Here is a 20,934-nt window from a genome sequence, read left to right on the forward strand (position 1 = left end):
CTCATGGCTAGATTGGCGTTATGGGGTTTGGGGAGGAAGAACACAAACAATGGTCTATCTTAATCAAATCACATCAAAGGTCTATTTCGGTTTCTCTATAGTATTGTCACTCGTTTTTTCCTCCTTTCCATACTGTACTCTTTGAAAGGAAATCACTAAGCATAGCCCACACTTAAGGATTGGGGAGTTATGCTCCATCTCCTTTAAGGCGGGATATTTATTTAAATTATTTGGTATTCTTCACAGGAGATTTCTCTCTTCTCTCCCATTTATTTATTTGATCATTTATTTATAGCAGTATAGACTCATGAATATTTACTTTATACACTGAGTTATAATCCAATACTCCTTCATTGTATTGCTCAGATTGTTCCAGCTTTGGTCATTGGGTGCTCTTTCAGTTGGCTCTTGTATCCCTTTGACATGCCTCCATCAATGTTGTTTGTTTTTGGTTTTGTTTTGTTTTTCAGTACACGGGCCTCTCACTGCTGTGACCTCTCCCACTGTGGAGCACAGGCTCTGGACGCGCAAGCTCAGCGGCCATGGCTCACGGGCCCAGCCGCTCCGCGGCATGATGGGATCTTCCCGGACCGGGGCACGAACCTGTGTCCCCTGCATCGGCAGGCGGACTCTCAACCACTGTGCCACCAGGGAAGCCCATCAATGTTGTTTTTGTTTTTTGTTTGTCTGTCACTTACTTACTGACACTACAAGATGCTGAACTTGTATATTTCCTGTCCTGGTCCTAGGATCAGCCATTTCTCAAAGATGTCCTTGTTACTTTTATTGGAGAGTGGTATTAGAACCCAAGATTTGGTATTTGGAGTGTAATTGCTTCTAGACCCTCTCAGCTGACAGAGCAAGGAAATATATGTGTGTATTCTAACTAATAAATATACCCATATCTCTATTTCTCTATGTGGAACCACCCCTGTCTATATTAAGCTAAGCATGACTTCATACTGATCCATACAACCAACTCTAATTCATTGCCGCATAGATTATTCTAGCCATTCCCATTGCTTTTCTGTAAATTCCTGCTCCAACAGTGAGAAACCTAGCTTCCATCATTTAACTTCCATTTACCTAATTGCTCAACATGAGTGTACATTTATGGAAGTATCAGAATTATTAACCCTACTCCTGTGGATAACAGTTTTATCAACTTGAGTCCAGTGCTTTTGTGTAGTTGCTTTTCTCTTTAGTTTTACCGACTTCACTCACTTCCAAGTGGTAATCTTGAATGCCACCATTTCCTTAGGTAATCACCTATTTCCTCCACCCTCTTCAGTGAGGTCGTTTCATATATGTACAATACAGACAGATTATGTTGTCACAATCTGCATTCCATCCTCCGGTCCCCCAACCTCTGTTTTAATTGCCTCCTAGTCACCCTGCTGGTGAGGGAAGAGTTCCCTCCCTAGGGTTTTGGGAATAGCCAAACACATAACACCCGACACAGGACAGATGACATCAACAGCAGTCTGTTGGCCACATATACTCACAGTCTCTCGGGCAGGAGGGTACCACATAGAGAAGGCACTGCCACACGGAAGTCGCACTCAGGAACAGAAGGAACAACCAGAGGCTGTGGGAGAGAGTTTTGTAGTACCAAGAGGATGAGGTGCCCTCTGGTTCCTGTGAAGAATTTGATTAGTTGTTTGAATAATTCCACAAGCTGGCAGGGAACTGAAACTAACTACTCAGGGATCAGCACTGACTGTGCCTGGTCCCTTCAGCATGGAGAGTTAGAGGTTTAGCTAGAGGAACTTATCTATGGCAAGAGTAGGGACAGGGATATACAGATAGGCCATTGTAGGCCCTCCCATTTTTCCCAGGTAATAAACATGACTGTTAAGGCAACACATAATATTGAGACTTTATATTAGGCCTTATACTACGACTTTCCATATGATTTTTAAAAATTTGCATACATTAAGCTTTACTCTGTGCTGTAAATTTTTGTGCGTTTCAACAATGTCATGTATCCACTATTTTTTTTTTTTGTATCCACTATTATGGTATCACACAGAATAGTGTCACTATCCTAAAAAATCTCCTGTTGCTTCACACGTTCAACCATTCTCCTCTTTTTCCTGTCTCTATAATTTTGTCTTTTTCAGAATATCATATAATTGGAATCATACAGCATGTAGTATTTTCAGACTGGCTTCTTTCCCTTAGCAATTTCCATTAAGGTTCATCTATATCTTTTCTGTCACACTTAAAGGCTTTTGAAACAAGGAAAATGTAAACTATTTAAAAAATTTTTAAAAGATTTGTCTCCATTCTAAAATATTTTCTTCAAATGTTTTAAAATATTTTATACTTTCTAAAAGAATCTTACTATGATAGAGATTTATTAAAAGTTATGTAAGGGACTTACCACTTCCATTGCAGGGGGCAGTGGTTTGATCCCTGGTCAGGAAACTAAGATCCCGTATGCCATGCAGCACAGCCAAAAAAGAAAAAAAAGAAAAAAAGTTGTTAAATGTGTTGAGGATATATATCCTCTGAAGAACTGAGCTGTAATATAGCTTTGGTGGATTTTTAAAAAAATATTATTTATTTATTTGGTTGCGCCAGGTCTTGGTTGTGGCTCACTGGCTCCTTAGTTGCAGCACGTGGGCTTCTTAGTTGTGGCAGGTGGGCTCCTTAGTTGCGGCACATGGGCTCCTTAGTTATGGCATGTGAACTCTTAGTTGCGGCATGCATGTGGGATCTAGTTCCCTGATCTGGGATCAAACCCAGGCCTCCTGCATCGGGAGCACGGAGTCTTAACTACTGCACCACCAGGGAAGCCCCTGGTGGATTCCTTAAAACTAATAAATTATATAAGAAAGAAGAGAGTTAAAGACCTGATTTTTTTTAGTAAAGAATATTATTCCTTACCTATGTGACCATCATGTGAAATTACTAATGTAATTCTCATATTGTCTATATCTATTATTTCTCTTACATAAAGTACAATTAAAGTACATTATAACATGTGTAGAGTGTTTAATTTCAAAAATTAAGTTGGTTTTATATGGGAGTTCAGGAGTTTTTTATATGTTAGGAATTTGTTCTAAGTCTAGTATATTTTATTTTTACTGAAATGCTTCTAGATTGCTTGACTCTGAAATTTTAACATGGAGAATGTTCTAGGCACCTTACTGGATCATGTACATTATAATTGACCTTTATAAAAGGCTTTTTGTTTCGCCTGGAATTAATACTTTGTCATGGTTTTTACTTGCTTAGATTTCTAAGTACTTATTGATTCAACCCGAACTTGCACCCGTTGTCTAAAATCTCTCAAAGACATGGAACATGTGATGTGTATTATCAGTCTGAGGTTCTTGAACTCTCCTAGAGCTTTCGTACCTGCTTCAGTTGTTTGCCTTCTATACCTGTCTCAGAGTTCTCACCTGAGAATCCCCTTCAATATTGTCCTGGAGAGTCCCTTCCCTTTCTCCTATGTTGGGTTTATTGTTTCCTAATGCCGTGGTTTCCGTTTTTGTTGTTTTTGTTTTTGTCCTTTCTCCCTGGTTTTGGTGGAACAATCTCACCAGTAGTTTTATGAGAAAGCCTCAGGGAAGTAAAATTTTCTGAGAGCTTATGTGTTTGAAAATGTCTTTATTCTACCCTTACACATTATAGTTTTGTTGGACATAGGGTTTTAAGTTGTAAAGAATTTCCTTGAGGGTTTTGAAGTCATTGCTCCATTATCTTCTAACTTCCCTCCTTTTTCTTAGACAAGTTTTTTGAAGTGTAATTGACATAAAATAAAACTCACTCTTTTTTTTTTTTTAAATATATTTATTTATTTATTTATTTGGCTGCACCGGGTCTTAGTTGGGGCATGCAAGATCTTTAGTTGCAGCATGTGGGATCTAGTTCCCTGACCAGGGATCGAACCCGGGCCCCCTGCATTGGGAGCCCGGAGTCTTAGCCACTGGACCACCAGGGAAGTCCCAAAACTCACTCTTTTTAGGTGTAGATTTCAATGTTTTGAAAAATGTATACTATGTGTAAGCATCACCACTATCAAGATTTAGAATAATTGCATCACCTGCCAAAATTCCCTTGTGACCTTTTAATTTCTGTAACTATAATTTTGCCTTTTTCAGAATGTCATATAAAGAAAATTATACAATATACAGTGTTTTGCATCCAGCTTCTTTCACTTAGCATAACACTTTTGAGACTCATCCGTGTTGTTGCATTTGTCAGTAGCTTATTGCTTTTTATTGCTGAATAGTATTCCATTGTCTGGATATACCAAAATTTATTTATCTATTCTTGGGGAGTTCCCTGGCGGTCCAGCAGTTAGGACTCAGTGCTTTCACTGCTGTGGCCCGACAAACCATGTGGCTCGGGCAAAAAAAAAAAAAAAAAAAAAAAATTATCCATTCTCTAGTTTTGATGTTTTATTATTTCTAATTCTTGGAGCAGGAATAGCTGTTATGAACATTCACATACAAGTCTTTGCATTTTCATTTCTTTTGAATAAATACTCAAGAGTAGGAGTGCTGGGGTTATAGTAGGTATATATTTAACCTTAAGAAACATCCAACTTGTTTTAAAGTGGCTGTACCATTTTGCATTTCCACCAGCAAAGAATGAGCATTCCAGTTGTTCCTCGTTAGCACTTGGTATTATCAGTTTTATCTATTTATTTGTTTTATTTTAGCCATTCTAATAGATGTGTAGTACTATGTCATTGTGGTTTTAATTTGCATTTCCCTGATTTTCTTTCTTTTTTTTTTTTTTTGCGGTACGCGGGCCTCTCACTGTTGTGGCCTCTCCCGTTGCTGAGCACAGGCTCCAGACGCACAGGCTCAGCGGCCATGGCTCACGGCCCCAGCCGCTCCGCGTCATGTGGGATCTTCCTGGATCGGGGCATGAACCCGTGTCCCCTGCATTGGCAGGCGGACTCTCAACCACTGTGCCACCAGGGAAGCCCCCATTTCCCTGATATTAATGTTGAGCATCTTTTCCTGTGTTTATTTGCCATGCATATTTGTTCTTTGGTGAATTACCTATTCAAATCTTCTGCCCATTTTAAAAATTGAGCAATTTATTTTTTAATTATTAAGTTCTGAATACAAGTCATTTATCATATATGTTTTGCATATATTTTCTCCAAGCCTGTGTCTTGTTTTTATTTTTTTTAATAAATTTATTTATTTTTGGATGCATTGGGTCTTTGTTGCTGCGCATGGGCTTTCTCTAGCTGCAGCGAGTGGGGGCTACTCTTCCTTGTGGTGCGTGGGCTTCTCATTGCGTTGGCTTCTCTTGTTGCAGAGCATGGGATCCAGGCACACGGGCTTCAGCAGTTGTGACATGCGGGCTCAGTAGTTGTGGCACACAGGCTTAGTTGCTCTGTGGCATGTGGGAATCTTCTCGGACCAGGGCTCGAACCCACGTCCCCTGCATTGGCAGGCAAATTCTTAACCACTGTGCCACCAGGGAAGTCCCAATACTACACTATCTTGACTACTGCAGCTTTATAGTAAAGCCTTTTTTTTTTTTTTTTTGGTTTGTTCTGTTTTTAAGCAGTTGTATTGCTATTCCATTGTAAAGAGGTACAGTAATTTGCTTAACTCAGCCTGTACTTAGGGGGTTAAGTTGTTTCTATTTTTTATATTACAGATAATGCAACAAATGCCCATGGGCATATAACTTTGTACCCTTGTGATAGTGCTTGTGTAGGGTACATGTTTAGAATTGGGAATGCTGGATCAGTGTTCCCCACATTTTCCCCTAGTAATTGGGTCTAGTTTCACATATAGATCCATTTGGGTAAGACTTATAGTATAAGTAACTAGGCTGTGCTTGGCAGTGTTCTAAGACACTGTCTGACACTGTATTCTAAGACACTGATCTTGAGCAGTGCCTTGTGGCCTATGTGCTAAAGCAAAGATTTCCTGCTTTCCTCTTTGGTCAGTTCATGTGAGCTATAGAAAGATGCTTCCTCGAGAACACAAAAATAAGAGTGCTGTCAGAGTTAGAGAGTGTTTGTCAGAACATCAGGGGCATTCTGCCTGTTTGACAGTTATACTCTTGATCAATTGGCAAGCCTATTTTCAAACAATTATTAATTTAATCTGGGATTGGATTAATCAGTTTGCTGACTAACCATAGAGGCGGGTGAAGTGCATGGTGTGGTGGAGAAGTTGAGTAGATGGAGAAATTAAGGCCTTGAGGTTGAAACTGAGCTCAAGTGGTAGGCATCTCAGGACCATGCTTTCTCTGCTCCCTCTGCCTTTCAACCTAATCCACAACAAGCAGCTTCTGAACCTCAATCAAAGATAATCCCCCAGTGGTTAACCCACCCTACCTGAATAATGAGTTGACTCTAATTTTGTTTTAAACATGACTTGGGCTTATGCACGACCACTTTCCCCTCTTCCTACCCTTCTTGGTTCACTGATATATTCCCAATGCCTAGATCAGTGGCTAGCACATAGACAGTGTACAGTTTACATCTGTAGATAGAATATTGTTAAAATTTAGTTTATTGAATATACATTTATCTTGATTTGGTTAATAAGAGCTTCCCCTGAGAGATAAGCCACCCTCATTGTTCTGATCAAATCAAATTTCTGAGCCTACAGTGCTGTAGAGTCTCTAGCATATAGCAGACACTACTAACCACGGTGAATTCGCCAAGATACATGTCGTCTTATAGGGTTCTGTCTTCCTGCTATTATCAGTGACACCCATTATCCAGGAATATTACCTATATAGTAATAATTATGATCACTAGCATTTATCAGACTCTTACCCTGTGCCAGGCACCATGTTGAACACTTTATATGCACCATCCCATTTTATTCTCATAGCAACACTTCACAACGAACGTTATGAAGTAGGTACAACTGCAACTGAAAGTGGGGTCCAGCTGCTCGCCACTCAAAGCAATAATGAGGTAAGGCTGGTGGAAAGGAAACTTTGCTTTATTTTGGACGCCGGCAACCCGGGTGGTGGGGGTGCAGATACCTGTCCAAAGGCCGACTCCCCCCTCAGCTGACAATCGGGGGCAAGAGCTTTTATAGGCTGAGGGAGGGGGCTATGTGCAGAAACAATACAGTCAGCTCTGACAGTCATCTTGAAATTGGTCATCGGTGGTCTGACCAGCGTCATCTTGACTGTTTTAAGTACGATTAATCTTCAGTTCCAGGGTTGGTTGGTTCCCATTTCCTTGAGGCCAATTCTTGGAATTGTGGCAACTTATGTCATGGCTACACTCTGGCCACCACGTAGTTAACTTCTTCCACCTGGTGAGGGTTTCCGTATCTATAAGACAGCTCACAGGACAGGGCTCAGAATATTATCTATAGCCCTTGAGGGGGAACTAAAAGTCCTTGACTTTGCTGAATGACTCAACTATTATTATTTAGTCTTGTTAGACTGTCTTTGTTTCTGCATTTTCTCACTTCTCTGTTGAAACTTATTCTTTGGCTAAAGTTTTTCACAGACAAAAGGCAGGCTGAGGACATGCAGGGCAAAGACCATAGGATCCTGCTCTGTTTCACAACTTCTGTACCATTTTACAGGTGAAAATCTTGGCTTAAGTTAATTAACTGACCTAAAATCTAGCAACTGTTTTGATTTTACCTATATACTTACATGGTGAATGCAGCATTATTTTACATTTTTAAAAATATTTATTTTTTTATTATTTGTTGCACTGGCTCCTTAGTTGCGGCATGTGGGCTCCTTTAGTTGTGGTATGCGAACTCTTAGTTGCAGCATGCATGTGGGATCTGGTTCCCTGACCAGGGATCAAATCCAGGTCCCCTGCATTGTGAGCGTGGAGTCTTAACCACTGCGCCGCCAGGGAAGTCCCAGCATTATTTTAGATGAAGACAATTTTACCAAATGATGACTCAACCCCAAAACACTAAACTTGTTATTGTTTACGTTTGGGCTACCCAGTAGGATAGCCAACAGCCACACGTAGCTGTTGAACATTTGAAATGCAACTAGTCCGAACTGAGATGTGTTGAAAGTATAAATACACACTATATTTTGAAGACTTAGTATGAAAAAATATATATATCTCAATTTTTATACTGATTACAAGATAAATAAGATACAAGATTACAATAAGATACAAGATTACAAGATAAATAATACAATGCTGGACAAAACTGTAAATAAAATAATACTATTAAAATTAGCTTTACCTTTTTTACATTTTTAAATGAGGCTGTTAGAAAATTTACAACTACATATGTGGTTTGCATTTGTGGCTCGTGTTATATTTCTACTAGATGCTTGTCTAGCACATTTTATAGACATTTATATTGGCCAGTTCAGCACAGATTTTACTCATATTGAATCTGACAGAGCTCTAAGCTGTATCAAAATGATTCTTGGTGATTCAGAAAGAGGCCTATGGTTTCTCCAGGACCAAGCTCCCACAGTATGGGGGCTTTCCCAATGCCAGACCCCTGCAGTGTTGGTGGCTTCTCCAGTGCCAGGTTCCTGCCCTGTGTACCGGCTAGGTGCCCCTAATGACCAGAAGCTTTCCCTGGACCCCCTTCAGGCAGCTTCAAAACAGAACATTGTTGGACAAGGCACCTCCCCATGAATGGCTTCCCCACCATCACCCTTCTGGTGGCTTCCCAGCAAGTCCCAGAAACAAGACACTTCAACATCCAGTGAGCTATGCTGCATCTTCTCAGACATTGGGATCTCAACTCCGGGGGTGGGGAGGCCTCCTTTCTGGGTGCTCTATCTCTGCTCTAGTAGTGGCTGCTTCTTATTTCTGCTCTTCCTGAAGAGTTCACTTCAGTTTTTCCTAGCCAATCCCTTATTACCCTAATCCCTTAATCTTTTCCTGTTCAAGTTACTATGTGACTTCTGTCTCCTCATTGAACCCTCACTGGTATACCAGCTATTTTAATTGGATGTTTGTATTTTTATACTCTACATGTTATTTCTGTTTATATATGTATATAATTACCACGTTTTGAGCAATAACTGAAGTTTTTTTTCTTTTCTTTTTTTTTTTTTGCGTTTTGCGGGCCTCTCACTGTTGTGGCCTCTCCCGTTGTGGAGCACAGGCTCCGGACGCGCAGGCTCAGCAGCCATGGCTCACGGGTCCAGCCGCTCCGCCGCATGTGGGATCTTCCCGGACCGGTGCATGAACCCGTGTCCCCTGCATCGGCAGGCGGACGCTCAACCACTGCACCACCAGGGAAGCCCTGAAGTTTTCTTAGTTTGCAAATACTAAATGACTTTCTGTGCTTGCATCTGCACAGATTGTAGCGTTGGTCTAAATTCAAGTAATTGAAAAATACCAAAAGGCATCATGTGATACTTTATTTTTACTTTTTGGCTGTGTTGGGTCTTTGTTGCTCTGCGTGGGCTTTCTCTAGTTGTGCAGAGCGGGGAATACTCTTCGTTGTGGTGTGCGGGCTTCACATTGCGGTGGCTTCTCTTGTTGCAGAGAACGGGCTCTAGGCGCGAGGGCTCAGTAGCTGTGGCACACGGGCTTAGTTGCTCCGCGGCATGTGGGATCTTCCCAGACCAGGGATTGAACCCGTATCCCCTGCACTGGAATTCTTATCCACTGCGCCACTAGGGAGGTCCCATGTGATAGTCTTTAAATCTGCCTATAGTTGTTCATCTACTTAGATTCGAAGAGTTGTCTCTGATGAATGTGAAATTTATTCAAAATTTAGAGCTGTTCAAAAATTTAAAACTGTAGTATATTCTCATAGGACTTTTTTTGCGGGGGGAGGGCAGGAATCAGGAAAGGGCAGATTTGCTCTGATCCCTATGACCGGAAAATGGCTTGCTATTACCTCAATGAGTTAATCCAGTGCTAAAATTACATATGTTAATGTCTGTACTATATGATGTATGACTAGCACTGCGGTTCCACACCGAGGCCATAGATGAGTAAGTATTCTATTTAATAAAGACAAATTTTCTATAAAAGGAATCTTACATTGTACAATGTCTGTATTAATTAAATGCATTCCAATAACTCACTATTGTCAGAATCCTTACCAGAAAAAGAAAATATATACCTTTCACCATCTCTCTGTGCCTTAGTTTGTTCCTCTCCAAAATAAAGTTTTATTACACCATCTCAAGTCTCTTGCAAATTTAAAAGCACTGTGCCATGCTGCTCTACCTCAGAGGTGTATGTTCCCAGAGGTTTCTCTCTCCAGTCATCCTAATTGAACAGTACTTCTGAGGCTTCCTGTCTCTCTCCTGCCTTGGGGAGCTGCTTCTCCTGAGGGCTGCTCCCCTGCAAAACAGGGACCATAAACAGTTTCTGCTCTGACTATGCCCTCTCCACTCTTGAGGTGACTGAGCCATTTACTGACAAGCCATCCTTCCTCCCATTTGCCCAAGATGGTCGTGTTTCTGAAACAGAACTATTGGCCACCTGCTATTTATCCCATTTGCTTCTTCCTCAGCCACCTCTACCACTTGCCGTAACTTAAGGAAGCTGGACCTTTCTCCAATACCCTGTTTTATCAGTTGTCTTTTTTACAAAAGACCTTTCCCCTAAAGGCCTTAATTTCCTCCACATAACTCTATAGAGTCCAAATCACTTTAAACATTTTTGAGGGCAAATCACACACTTTTTACATGTGCTAGATGTTTATTTGCAGAGCTATATAAATGTAACACTATTAGATTAGGGCTCTGAATTCCCTGGTGGTCCAGCGGTTAGGACTTGGCTCTTTCACTGCAGTGGGCCCGAAGTACCAAATTAGACAGACACACACACACACACACACACACACACACACACACACACTGGAAATGTATACAAGAACCATTTTTTTTTAAATTGAAGTATAGCTGTTTTACAATGTTGAGCTAATTTTTGCTGTACAGCAAAGTGGTTCAGTTATACATATATATGCATTCTTTAATATTCTTTTCCATTATGGTTTATCAGAGGATATTGAATATAGTTCCCTGTGCTATACAGTAGGACCTTGTTGTTCATCCATTCTATAATAGTTTACATCTGGTCACAGCCTTTAGAATCCTCAGCCAGATCAAGGATATAGAGGGGTCCAAGGGAAAGACTGGTAAAGAAATTTCTTTGAAGAGTTTTAAGTACTCAACTCAACCTTCTTGGAAAAGGGGGTTACTACCTTGTAGCTCTAAACCTAGGGAAGGAAACTTCAAAGGAACCACTCAGAGAGCTTTGAAATTTGCTTCCTGCAACTGTTTTGGTGGAGGGCCAGGAAAGTGCTGCTGCCTGAGATCTCCCTGCACTTAAGAACTTGTTCAGGCCAGGGAGGTGGGACTGTTTCCTGTGGACAAGATGTGGGCCACTCAGGAGAGAGGGACAGCATGGGATAATTTTGAATCCTGTCTATAGGGCCCTCAGAGGTAGAGAAAACCTCAGGAGAAAGAGGTTGGATCCTAGGGGCTAGGAAGGAATCACAAAAGACTATTCTGAATTAAGATGGGAACTACAGGAGAGGTCAAACAAATGCCCAAGAGAGGAAAAGTTTAATCATCTGCAGGGTCCAGACATTGTTTACCCACCCAACCAAGGAAGAACCAGCCCCCATCCCCCCACCTCTCCTTCCTCCTCCTGTCTACTCTAACCCCACTGAGGAGTGCAACTGCAGCTCACAAGCCCCAGAGAATGTATACAGGGAGAAGGCTGAGATCAGAGGGACCATGCCCCCTTTTCCACTGCTGGCTCCAACCCAAAGGAGGCCCAAGCTGGAAGATGTGAGATAAGGTTAAGTCAATTTTGAAGTTTGACTATAACAAAGGACTGGAAATTTTATTTGAAATAAAAAAATAACTTACTGAAATAAAGCTTTTTACAACTAATCATGACTGGAGGGTATTTTTTGTTATCTGTGAATAACCCAAAAAAACAAGGGTCAGACCAAGTCTTCATCCTGGGGCACAGGACCATATTTCCACTGTATAAAGATGAGGACACAAAAATAAGATCTGTGTTTTTACCTCAATCAACATACCATACCTGTGGTAATCTACAAGCCACCTGCACACATGAGAACCATTTTTTTTCACTGGTATTTTCTTTGAACAAGACATCCCTCTACCTTACCATACAAGGAAGCTTTTGCTTCAGATTCCATTCTTGGTTCCTGAGGTTGATAGCCTCTGCCCTGTGCTTCTCTTAGATTATGATCTGAACTACCTTTTGTTTTGAGGAAAAAAAAAAAACAACAAAAGAATGAAATACAATCCATATGTAGTACGAATGAGAAAGAGAAAGCTCCTTATCATTTAACTTGGTAAAAGTTAGGGTTGGGATCTTAGTTCCCTGACCAAGGATTGAACCCGGGCCCTCAGCAGTGAAGAGTCCTAACCACTGGACTGCCACAGAATTCCCATAATTTAACTTTCTTAACCACCTTTCTAAAGGTTCCTCTACTCCCACTCTATCACACTCTTTATATCTTTGTCTTCACAGCACTTATCACTACCCAAAATTGCTTACCTGTTCTAGGTCTGTCACACCCCCAACACACACACACATGCTATTGAAATCTTTGTCAGACAAGGACCCTTGTCTGCCTTGTTTTCCACTTGTATCTCCTTGGCCTAGAACTGCTTCTGGCACATAGAGGTCACTAGATCTGGTTCATAAGTGGCACTTTATCAACAGAAATGAAAGGGAATCATAGAACATCTAGGTTCTTCCAGAAGTATATTTAATTTTAAACTCTTAGTTTCTCATTGCCCAATCTCCCCTGAACCTCTAGCAAGTTGGCTTTGTTCTTGCTGCTCTATTGAAACAAGGTTTATGGAAGTAAACACTAACCTAAATTTTGCAAGTCCTGTAAGGTTTTTTCTTTTAATTTTAAAATCTTTTTCTCCTTGGCTTCAGCCACATACAATACTTGGTTCCAACCCTATCCTACGTCCTGGGCTATTTCTGCAACCACTAGAGTCAACTGTCAACTTCAACCATGTCGGTTGTTGCTCCCACTGTATCTCTAACATTGCCTAGCACATAGTAGCATCATCGTATGTAGTATGTTGAACAAATTAATGAACCACTCTCTCTCCTCGCGTCTCCTATGGACATCTCCCCAAATCTTTCCTTGAGCCTCTCCAGATTGTCTTTTCTAAGTATCTGTATTTTCAAATGGTTTCAACCATTACTGAGTCAAGGATGGTTTACTGAAGTTCATCAGTCAAGAAACTGAGTCCTTAAAAAAAAAGAGAAAAAGAAAAAACGAAGTCCTTTTTTTCTCATCATTTCTAAATGCCTACCAGGTCTCACCATCACCTCATACCTCCATTTAAATTATCTTCACCATTTTAACCCCTAAAATCAGTTCCCTTTCACAACTGTCTGTTCATTACTTCCAAATGCAGACCTCTAGCCCAGGCTTTACACTTGAACGGCCACCAGGCTTACTCACCTCTTCCAATGTACTTCCTCTTGGTATCGCACAGGCAACAAAACCTAACTTTAATTTTCCCCCTTGTTGCCTCCACCCTATATTCCCTCCCAGTGAATGCACCACCTCCTTGCCCCCTAGTCCAAAACATCCAAGACTCCTACCTCCAATATTTCTGAGGCCTACCGCACTGGACACAATGCTGTTTTTTAAGTTATTATTTTTTTATTCATTTTTGACTGCTCTGGGTCTCCAGTGCGGCTCACGAGCTTAGTTGCAGTATGTGGGATCTTAGTTCCCTGACCAGGGATTGAACCCAGGCCCCCTGAATTGAGAGCATGGAGTCTTAACGACTCGACCACCAGGGAAGTCCCGCTATATTTTTATATATGTGATCTCATGGAAGCCTCACACAGCCTGATACAGAAGAGGGGCCTTGGAAGGTACTCCCTTTGATTCAAGTTTTACATGTTCTCAGTAGAGACATCCCCCCTACAGCCAGCCCCACTGCTACCTTAGTCCACAACCTCACGATTTTCAGACTATTTAAGAATCTGTTGCCTGGTTTTCCAGCTTCAAAACGTATCCCATCCATACCATCACCTCCCATCACCATATTAATCTTGCTAATGATAACTAATCATGCCATTGTGTGTGCTTAAAACCTTCCAATGATTTATCATTGCTTCAAGCTAAAGTCCAAACTCCTTAGTATAATACTCAAGACCTTCCACATCTGATCATCCTCACCCCTCTAGATTCTTATTACCAACCCCCTCACCTTCTCTAGACCTGACAAACCACAGTATCTGTGATTGAAAGGCCAAGTAAACACACAAAACATTAAGACATGTTCCTGGGTCTCACTTCAGATACCCTTTGGTGACACCCATCTGGTCCTGAGTATCCTCTGCCCAAGAAACACAAATTCCTTAGCTGTGGCACTGGCCCTAGGCATCTTTTGTCAGATTGTGGCCCACTGTCCAAACCAACTTTGACCCTCAGGACATGAGATACATCAGATGTGAACTTCCTGCAAACTAGTATTCAATGAACTGAATCCACCTGATTGCATTCTATACTGACTGTGTTAACCCAGCTCCCTCTCTCTCCCACTGCTGCTCCCTGAGTCTTAAAATTAATTTTACCTGTGATTGGAGCAGCCTCAATTGGTCTGTGAGCCACCTATGATCTATGGAGATACTTACCATTGCATCAGACAATTTCCCACTGAAACCCAACCTGTCTGTCAAGGGTCATAAGCACTGGCAAACAAGAGATAAGCTCCCCTCACACTCAAATACACGGCCTTTCTTAATGCATCACTGCCCACCTCTCTCACAACCCCTTTGTGCCAATTGTTTTCTGGCCCAGGATTTACAAATTCCACGTCTTCAGGTCAGTGCCCATTCACCTCAAGGCCTAATATTTATTCCATCCTGGGCATTACCTATCTTAATGGGCCTCTCCATCACTCAGGAATCAACCATTAGTAACACTGGAAGATTTCAGAAAGATCTTAACACCAAGTTAGATTATTTCAGTACTCTGAAGCCAAAATATATTAAAACCACTATTTTTGTAGGTCAAAAGCAATTTCATAAACTTGAACCTACTATACCAACTTTAGGCCGCAGCCACTGTAGAAGCACCTTCAGTCACTGAACTCGGAAGCCCATAATGTTAAGACCTCCAGCTTACAACTGCGGCACAGGCACAGCAGTAAAATCACATTAACGAATGTCAGCTGGATCCAGGAACCATGCTCTCAATTATGCATCCCTAAAGTACAGAGTACTGAGTCATTATGTTGAGTCTCACATATCGGGAGGAAGCCCAATGTAGATTTAGATCAGCAGGGGCTTCTGTAGAAGTTAAATATAAGCTAAGACCTGAAGGATGAGTTAGGAAAAAAGCGGGAGGAAAGGAATTACCTAGAATTTTGGGAATGCATTCTAAAGGTAAGATTGGTGAGGCAGTGATGATCATGAAGACCCCTTCAAGGTCAGGTTAAGGACGTTATACTTAATACAATGGGAAGCTAAAAGCTAGGAGAGCACAGCTTGGCCACACTGCTATTTTATGCCAGTTGTTCCAACACTTATGCTGTTTAATTAACGTTCTATTCTCTCATTCAGCAGTCCAACAAAGTCAGCCTTGTCTTTACTTCAAATGGCAGTAACACTAGAACTGGGAAAGCAAGGCAAAAAAAATTCAGAGCACCGAAAATCAATGATCACCCAGCTAAGGGTTAAAATAATTCCAGGGATCTATTTATCATTGCCTTTAGCCTACAAATATAAGTTTATACTTGGCCTTCCTTTATATTCTACTCAATCCACTGTATTTGCCCGTGGCCCTACAAACTTTCTTACATATTTTGTTGTTGACTCACACTGAGCAGGTTGCTTTAGTTTTTCACCTAGCTGACCACCTTAAACGGCATGCACAGCCTATAACCTAGGTGCCAAGCCAACAGTTAAGATCACCTTTCCAAAAATCTGAAAAAGTATATGTATAGCTGCATCACTTTGCTATACACCAGAAACTAACACAATATTGTAAACCAATATACTTCAGTAAACATTTTAAGAAAAAAATCACCTTTCTAAAATAGAGTTCATTTAACTCCTATCCTTCACGTTCTCACCGGTACTCCAAAGCCTATCGTAACGATTGATAACCACTCCCCAAAGACCACAGATGTTCCTAAAAGAAATTAAGTTATGCTCTTTCACTCACTCTAACATTTTAAATATCCATGTGTCGTACTAAGATTTGTACTATGTAAATTCACTATATTCTTCACATCATATCCCAGTGTTGTCTGATTGAAGGAATCCTGGAATTCTGCTTGTTCCTTGTCCTCTTAAGCAGTACCACAACCCAGTTCAAAAGTTACTGTTCCAAAACAGCCACTTAACAAGTAAATCTGATTTTAAGCTGTCCCATTCACAAACCTATACAAATCATTGATACAAGCCTATTAAAAATACCTTAGCACACCAGACAGTTTTTCAAAACCAGAACATTTATTGCGTGACTAATAATTGAAATCCTTAAGATGAACTGGATGCTGCAACAGCTGCCCTCTTGGGTTTGGGTGTTGTTCCTTCACGGAATCCATGCCTGCACCGTTAAAAACAAGAACAGTTACTTCAGCAATGCCAATGCATACATTTTAATTTTTGCTATAACAGATTTTTATGAGCTTATCTCAGTTAAATCTGAAATCAATATTGAATTCATATGTTCAGACATTTATTTTTACAACATCACTGATAAGCTGCAGTATTTACTTCCTTCTGCTTCAAGGTAGCCATTTCAGGAATACAGATAACTTTAATTGAAAAAAAAAAGAAAAAAGGGCAACATATTTGGTTGTACTGATCACTGGGCCAGTATTTCCCCACCACGTAAGATTCCTAAGGCATTTGTGAAAACGAGTTCTTAAATTACGGGCCAGAGATCCTACTTTCCTTTAGCCAAGGAAAAACAATGTGTTTAATGGTAGACATTTTCTCAACTGCTTAACTACTCTATAACGTAAACTCATTTAATATTAACACCTACTTGAAGTGTACCGTTATCCCTCTTTTGAGGGACAGACAGGTTAAAGTTGGCTTCAATTCATGCTCTTAACTCTTACATTGAACTAGCAGACCACTGAATCCTAAGCCTATACTACTGTATAATAGTCTTACACGTTAGGAAGCGCAAAGCGCAAAGAAAGGTCACTTTAGCAAATGAACACAAGCACATCTAAGGGTGTTGTGTTTACAAACCCCCAAACCGTCTTCAGGTTTTTTAAAATTTGAAAACCTGGAATTCAGCAGTAGGTCAGAAATTCTGCTAATATCCTACACTGCACAGGACAACCGCCCTCCCCAACAAAGAAATCACCTCAGCTGAGTGCTTACGTGGGTTAACCCCTCAAAAGCTACCACTAAAATGCAGTTTCTGTTTAGTCTAGATGGGGGCTGAAATTAAAACTCTAAGGCCTGTCTTTAAGTAAGAGGAGACTATAAAATTTCTTTCTACACAAACGCAATAGCAACTGACAGTTTTCTATAGCACACGTGCCTAAAGCCACAAAACCCCAAAGTCTCCTTTATGCACGATCATCTTGACAAATTTTGGTAGGAAAGTGAAATGTAGGTATGCTAACGAATGTCATCACATTTTCTGGAGTCTAGCTCCAACTAAGCCCCAGCATGTATAGCTCATACGACTGTTTACTGAAAGATTCACAAGATCTAAACTAACTGATCTGAAGCTTATGGTGGCAGAAGAAAGAAGTCCCTTGCTAACACCTCATCCCACCAACCAGGGCAGTTGAGAGGATAGTTATGCAAGCTCACAGAACCAACTACAACTGAAACATAAAAACTGTACCTGAATCTGCGGTATACAATTTTTAGGTGCCTCATTCGACCAGTCCCGGTGGTATTTCGTCTTTTAGCTTTAGCACTCCAGTTATCTAAAACACACATTCAGGTGAAGGTTGTAAACGGTTTTCCCCACACACCTTGTAAGCTCTGTCGGTCAATATACTTCAAAATGCCTGCCTTGGGTTTTAACCCCACTTCATCGCTATACAGATGCCCCATTCTGCTAGGGGCGACCAAATGCTCAGTCATGCCCCACTGAGGTACGTAACAAACACGGGAGAATTCTCAACGCCATGATACACTCTATCAGAGTTTAGTAAACATGCACTTACACTTCCTCTTCCGCTTGGCAGGGTAGCCACATTTACCACAGGTCGACTTCTGAAGGTGGTAGGCCTTAGAGCCACAGCGGCGGCACAACGTGTGCGTCTTATTCCGACGCTTTCCAAAAGAGGACGTTCCCTTCGTCTACAAGTTAAGGGGACAGACGATTCTTCAATCTAGCAATTTCTACACACGTTCTTACGTTTTCAGTTAAAGAAACTATTGATAAGATTTCATGACAACCACAAGGTCTCAAACTGTGGGAGTCTGACTTTTCTTTTTGTTTAAAATGTGGTGTATTTATTTTATTTACATGTTTTCAAATCGACTGCAATGTATTAATAATTCAAATGCTATAAACATAGCAGAGTCTGACTTTCCTTAAATGCTAAATCAGAGACCTCTATCGGAATTTCACGTCATCTAATGCCCCCTGCAAGAGCTGCTGTGTTTTGAAATCCGCTACATTATCTTTTTTTTTTTTTTTTTTTTTCGGGAGCCGCTCCGCGGCATGTGGGATCTTCCCGGACCGGGGCACGAACCCATGTCCCCTGCATCGGCAGGCGGGCTCTCAACCACTGCGCCACCAGGGAAGCCCCGTCCGCTACATTATCTTAAAAAAAAAGATATAATGCAAAAGACGAGATAACGTGGTTTTCCTACCACCCCTACTCCAAAATCTAAGAGCTCCTGCCCAGAGACCACCGCCAACGATTCCTTGGCGTACAGAGCCACTCTCAAACTATGCTTCTTCTGTCTTTTCCCATAGGCGGACAGGGCTGTGAGGGCTCCCCAAAGGTCAGACAGAAGCAAGGTGCCTAGAGCAGCTGCAGCTCCACGACTGCAGACCCCGCACTCCCAGACAAGTAGGGGCCATTCTTCTGCCTCTCGAGGGCCACCGCATGTCCCTTTCCTGCCCACCGGCTCCCCTTATCGGAAACCTTGCCGGGCCCCCACGGATAGCAAGGAACGCGGCGCAGGGCGCTAGGATGGAAGCCGATTCCAACAGCCCTTGCAAACAACTCACCATCTCGCTTCTGCCGCCGAGACCAAAGAGAGCAAAACCGCAGGCACTTCCGCTATATCGCGCTCAGAAGCTTCCGCCCAGGAAAGTACTTCCGGCGGGACGCGGTGCACCGCTCTCAAGCGTCCGTTGCTGCAGCGTGGGTGGAGTCGAGAGGAGGATCCCGAGCCAGGCGGGGCCAATAGAAGGTTCAGAGGGGCGGGGCTCACAGTTTTCTGGGTCCGGGGTGGGCGTCTGTGTAGGGTTCGGATTGGGACTGGGGTTCTTCGCCAGCTTTTTCCGCAGTCCCGCCGGAAGCTTTCGGCTGAAGCTGATCATCGCTGAGAGGTCGCTAGGAGGACGGAGCTGGGCTCAGAACATGAAGAGAAAGGCAAATAATGTTTTTTCTAACTATAGTACTTTAGAGGCAAAGGATTTGATCCCCAATCTTCTTATGCCAAGGAATCAGACGTGGAACTTGTTAAATAGTTTCCTAAACTCTAACGTGAGGAAATCTGGTTCAGCATCTTTGGATGGGGCTTGGGACATCTGTACTTCATTCAAAACACTATAGTGTTGGGCTTCCCTGGTGGCGCAGTGGTTGAGAGTCTGCCTGCCGGTGCAAGGAACATGGGTTCGTGCCCCGGTCCAGGAAGATCCCACAAGCTGAGATCATTTCTATCCAAATGCCAGGTTTAGGTCGGCAGGAATGACTTCTGAAACAGATGATCTTGTTTACAGAGTCCAAGCTCACTCTGCTCGCCGCACGGCAGGCCAATAAACTGAGAGAGGAGGTGGTGAGGCAAAGAATACGACTTTATTTGGAAAGCCGGCGGACTGAAAAGATGGCGGACTAGGGTCCCCAAAAAACCATCTTAGCGGGGTCTGGATGCCAGTTTCTTTCATAGAATCAGAGAGGGAAGTAAAGTAAAAAGGCAGAATAGAGAGGGAGATGGGGGGAGGAAGTAAAGTAAAAAGGATAAACATCTTCTGGAATGACCAGCCTCCGGGAGGGGATGGTTAATTTCTTTCTTGCAGCCATTCACAGGTGGGTCGGGTTCCCTGAGGCAGTCCATTATGTATGATTATAATAACAAAAGCTACGAAAAGCAAATGCTAAAGTCAAAAAAACAGATCCAACATGGAGTCAAAATTGGGTCTTCCCTGTTGCAATCTCTGCTGTTACTTACGGTGTTTTGCCTTTTGACAGAGAGTGATAGAGACTTCATAAATCTTGCATCTGTTATTCTGATATAGTTCAGGTCTCTTGACTTGACCTGCCTTCTTTTCCTACAATAGATGAAATTAGTGCTGACTTTTCTCTTTGAAAAAAAAAATCACATAATTTAAACTCCTAGCTGCAAACAAAATTTTTACACCTGTTTCACTGTATTTGATGTGAGGGATATATTTTCTTTTTTTGTTTTTTATTTTTATTTTTTATTTTTTGCGGTACGCGGGCCTCGCACTGTTGTGGCCTCTCCCGTTTAGGGGCACAGGCTCCGGACACGCAGGCTCAGCGGCCATGGCTCACGGGCCCAGCCGCTCCGCGGCATGTGGGATATTCCTGGACCGGTGCACGAACCCGTGTCCCCTGCATTGGCAGGTGGACTCTCAACCACTGCGCCACCAGGGAAGCCCAGAGGGATGTATTTTCAAATCTTCATCTCCTGGCCACTCTTCCCCCAGCTCACTTCTGAAACCGTGTAACTCAGATTGGGACTCGAACCAGCCAAAACCCAGATTGGGTGTTTTAACTGAGATCACACACCTGGTCTCAGGATTTAGACCCACGGTCTTTTCTTGATGTCTCATCACAGAAAGAATCCAGTGAGAGACAAAGTGATAG

The 20,934-nt window shown here is 42.0% G+C and overlaps 1 protein-coding gene and 1 non-coding gene across 2 annotated transcripts; both read right to left on the minus strand.

The window, feature by feature from the left end:
• Nucleotides 1-16,378: 16,378 nt before the first annotated feature.
• On the minus strand, nt 16,379-19,238 carry RPL37 (ribosomal protein L37). The gene is made up of 4 exons (XM_024754670.1): nt 19,110-19,238; nt 18,091-18,226; nt 17,763-17,847; nt 16,379-16,496 (listed from the first exon to the last, which is right to left on the minus strand). Exons 1-4 carry the CDS (start codon nt 19,110-19,112, stop codon nt 16,427-16,429), a joined length of 294 nt encoding a protein of 97 aa, XP_024610438.1. The 5' UTR covers nt 19,113-19,238; the 3' UTR covers nt 16,379-16,426.
• LOC112406034 (small nucleolar RNA SNORD72) lies at nt 16,577-16,655 on the minus strand. Its single transcript, XR_003004476.1, has one exon. It is a non-coding gene; the product is annotated as a small nucleolar RNA SNORD72 (small nucleolar RNA).
• Nucleotides 19,239-20,934: the final 1,696 nt, after the last annotated feature.

Source organism: Neophocaena asiaeorientalis, unplaced genomic scaffold (assembly GCF_003031525.2).
Source record: "Neophocaena asiaeorientalis asiaeorientalis breed wild unplaced genomic scaffold, Neophocaena_asiaeorientalis_V1.1 scaffold229, whole genome shotgun sequence".
Lineage (NCBI taxonomy): Eukaryota > Metazoa > Chordata > Mammalia > Artiodactyla > Phocoenidae > Neophocaena > Neophocaena asiaeorientalis.

What these genes read in the sequence shown, in the direction of transcription:
- RPL37 (XM_024754670.1), bottom strand. An exon ending in TGCCAAGCGGAAGAGGAAGT is followed by an intron (nt 17,848 to 18,090) that starts GTAAGTGCATGT and finishes TGTGTGTTTTAG; the next exon opens with ATAACTGGAGTGCTAAAGCT. An exon ending in ATTGTATACCGCAGATTCAG is followed by an intron (nt 16,497 to 17,762) that starts GTACAGTTTTTA and finishes TTAACGGTGCAG; the next exon opens with GCATGGATTCCGTGAAGGAA.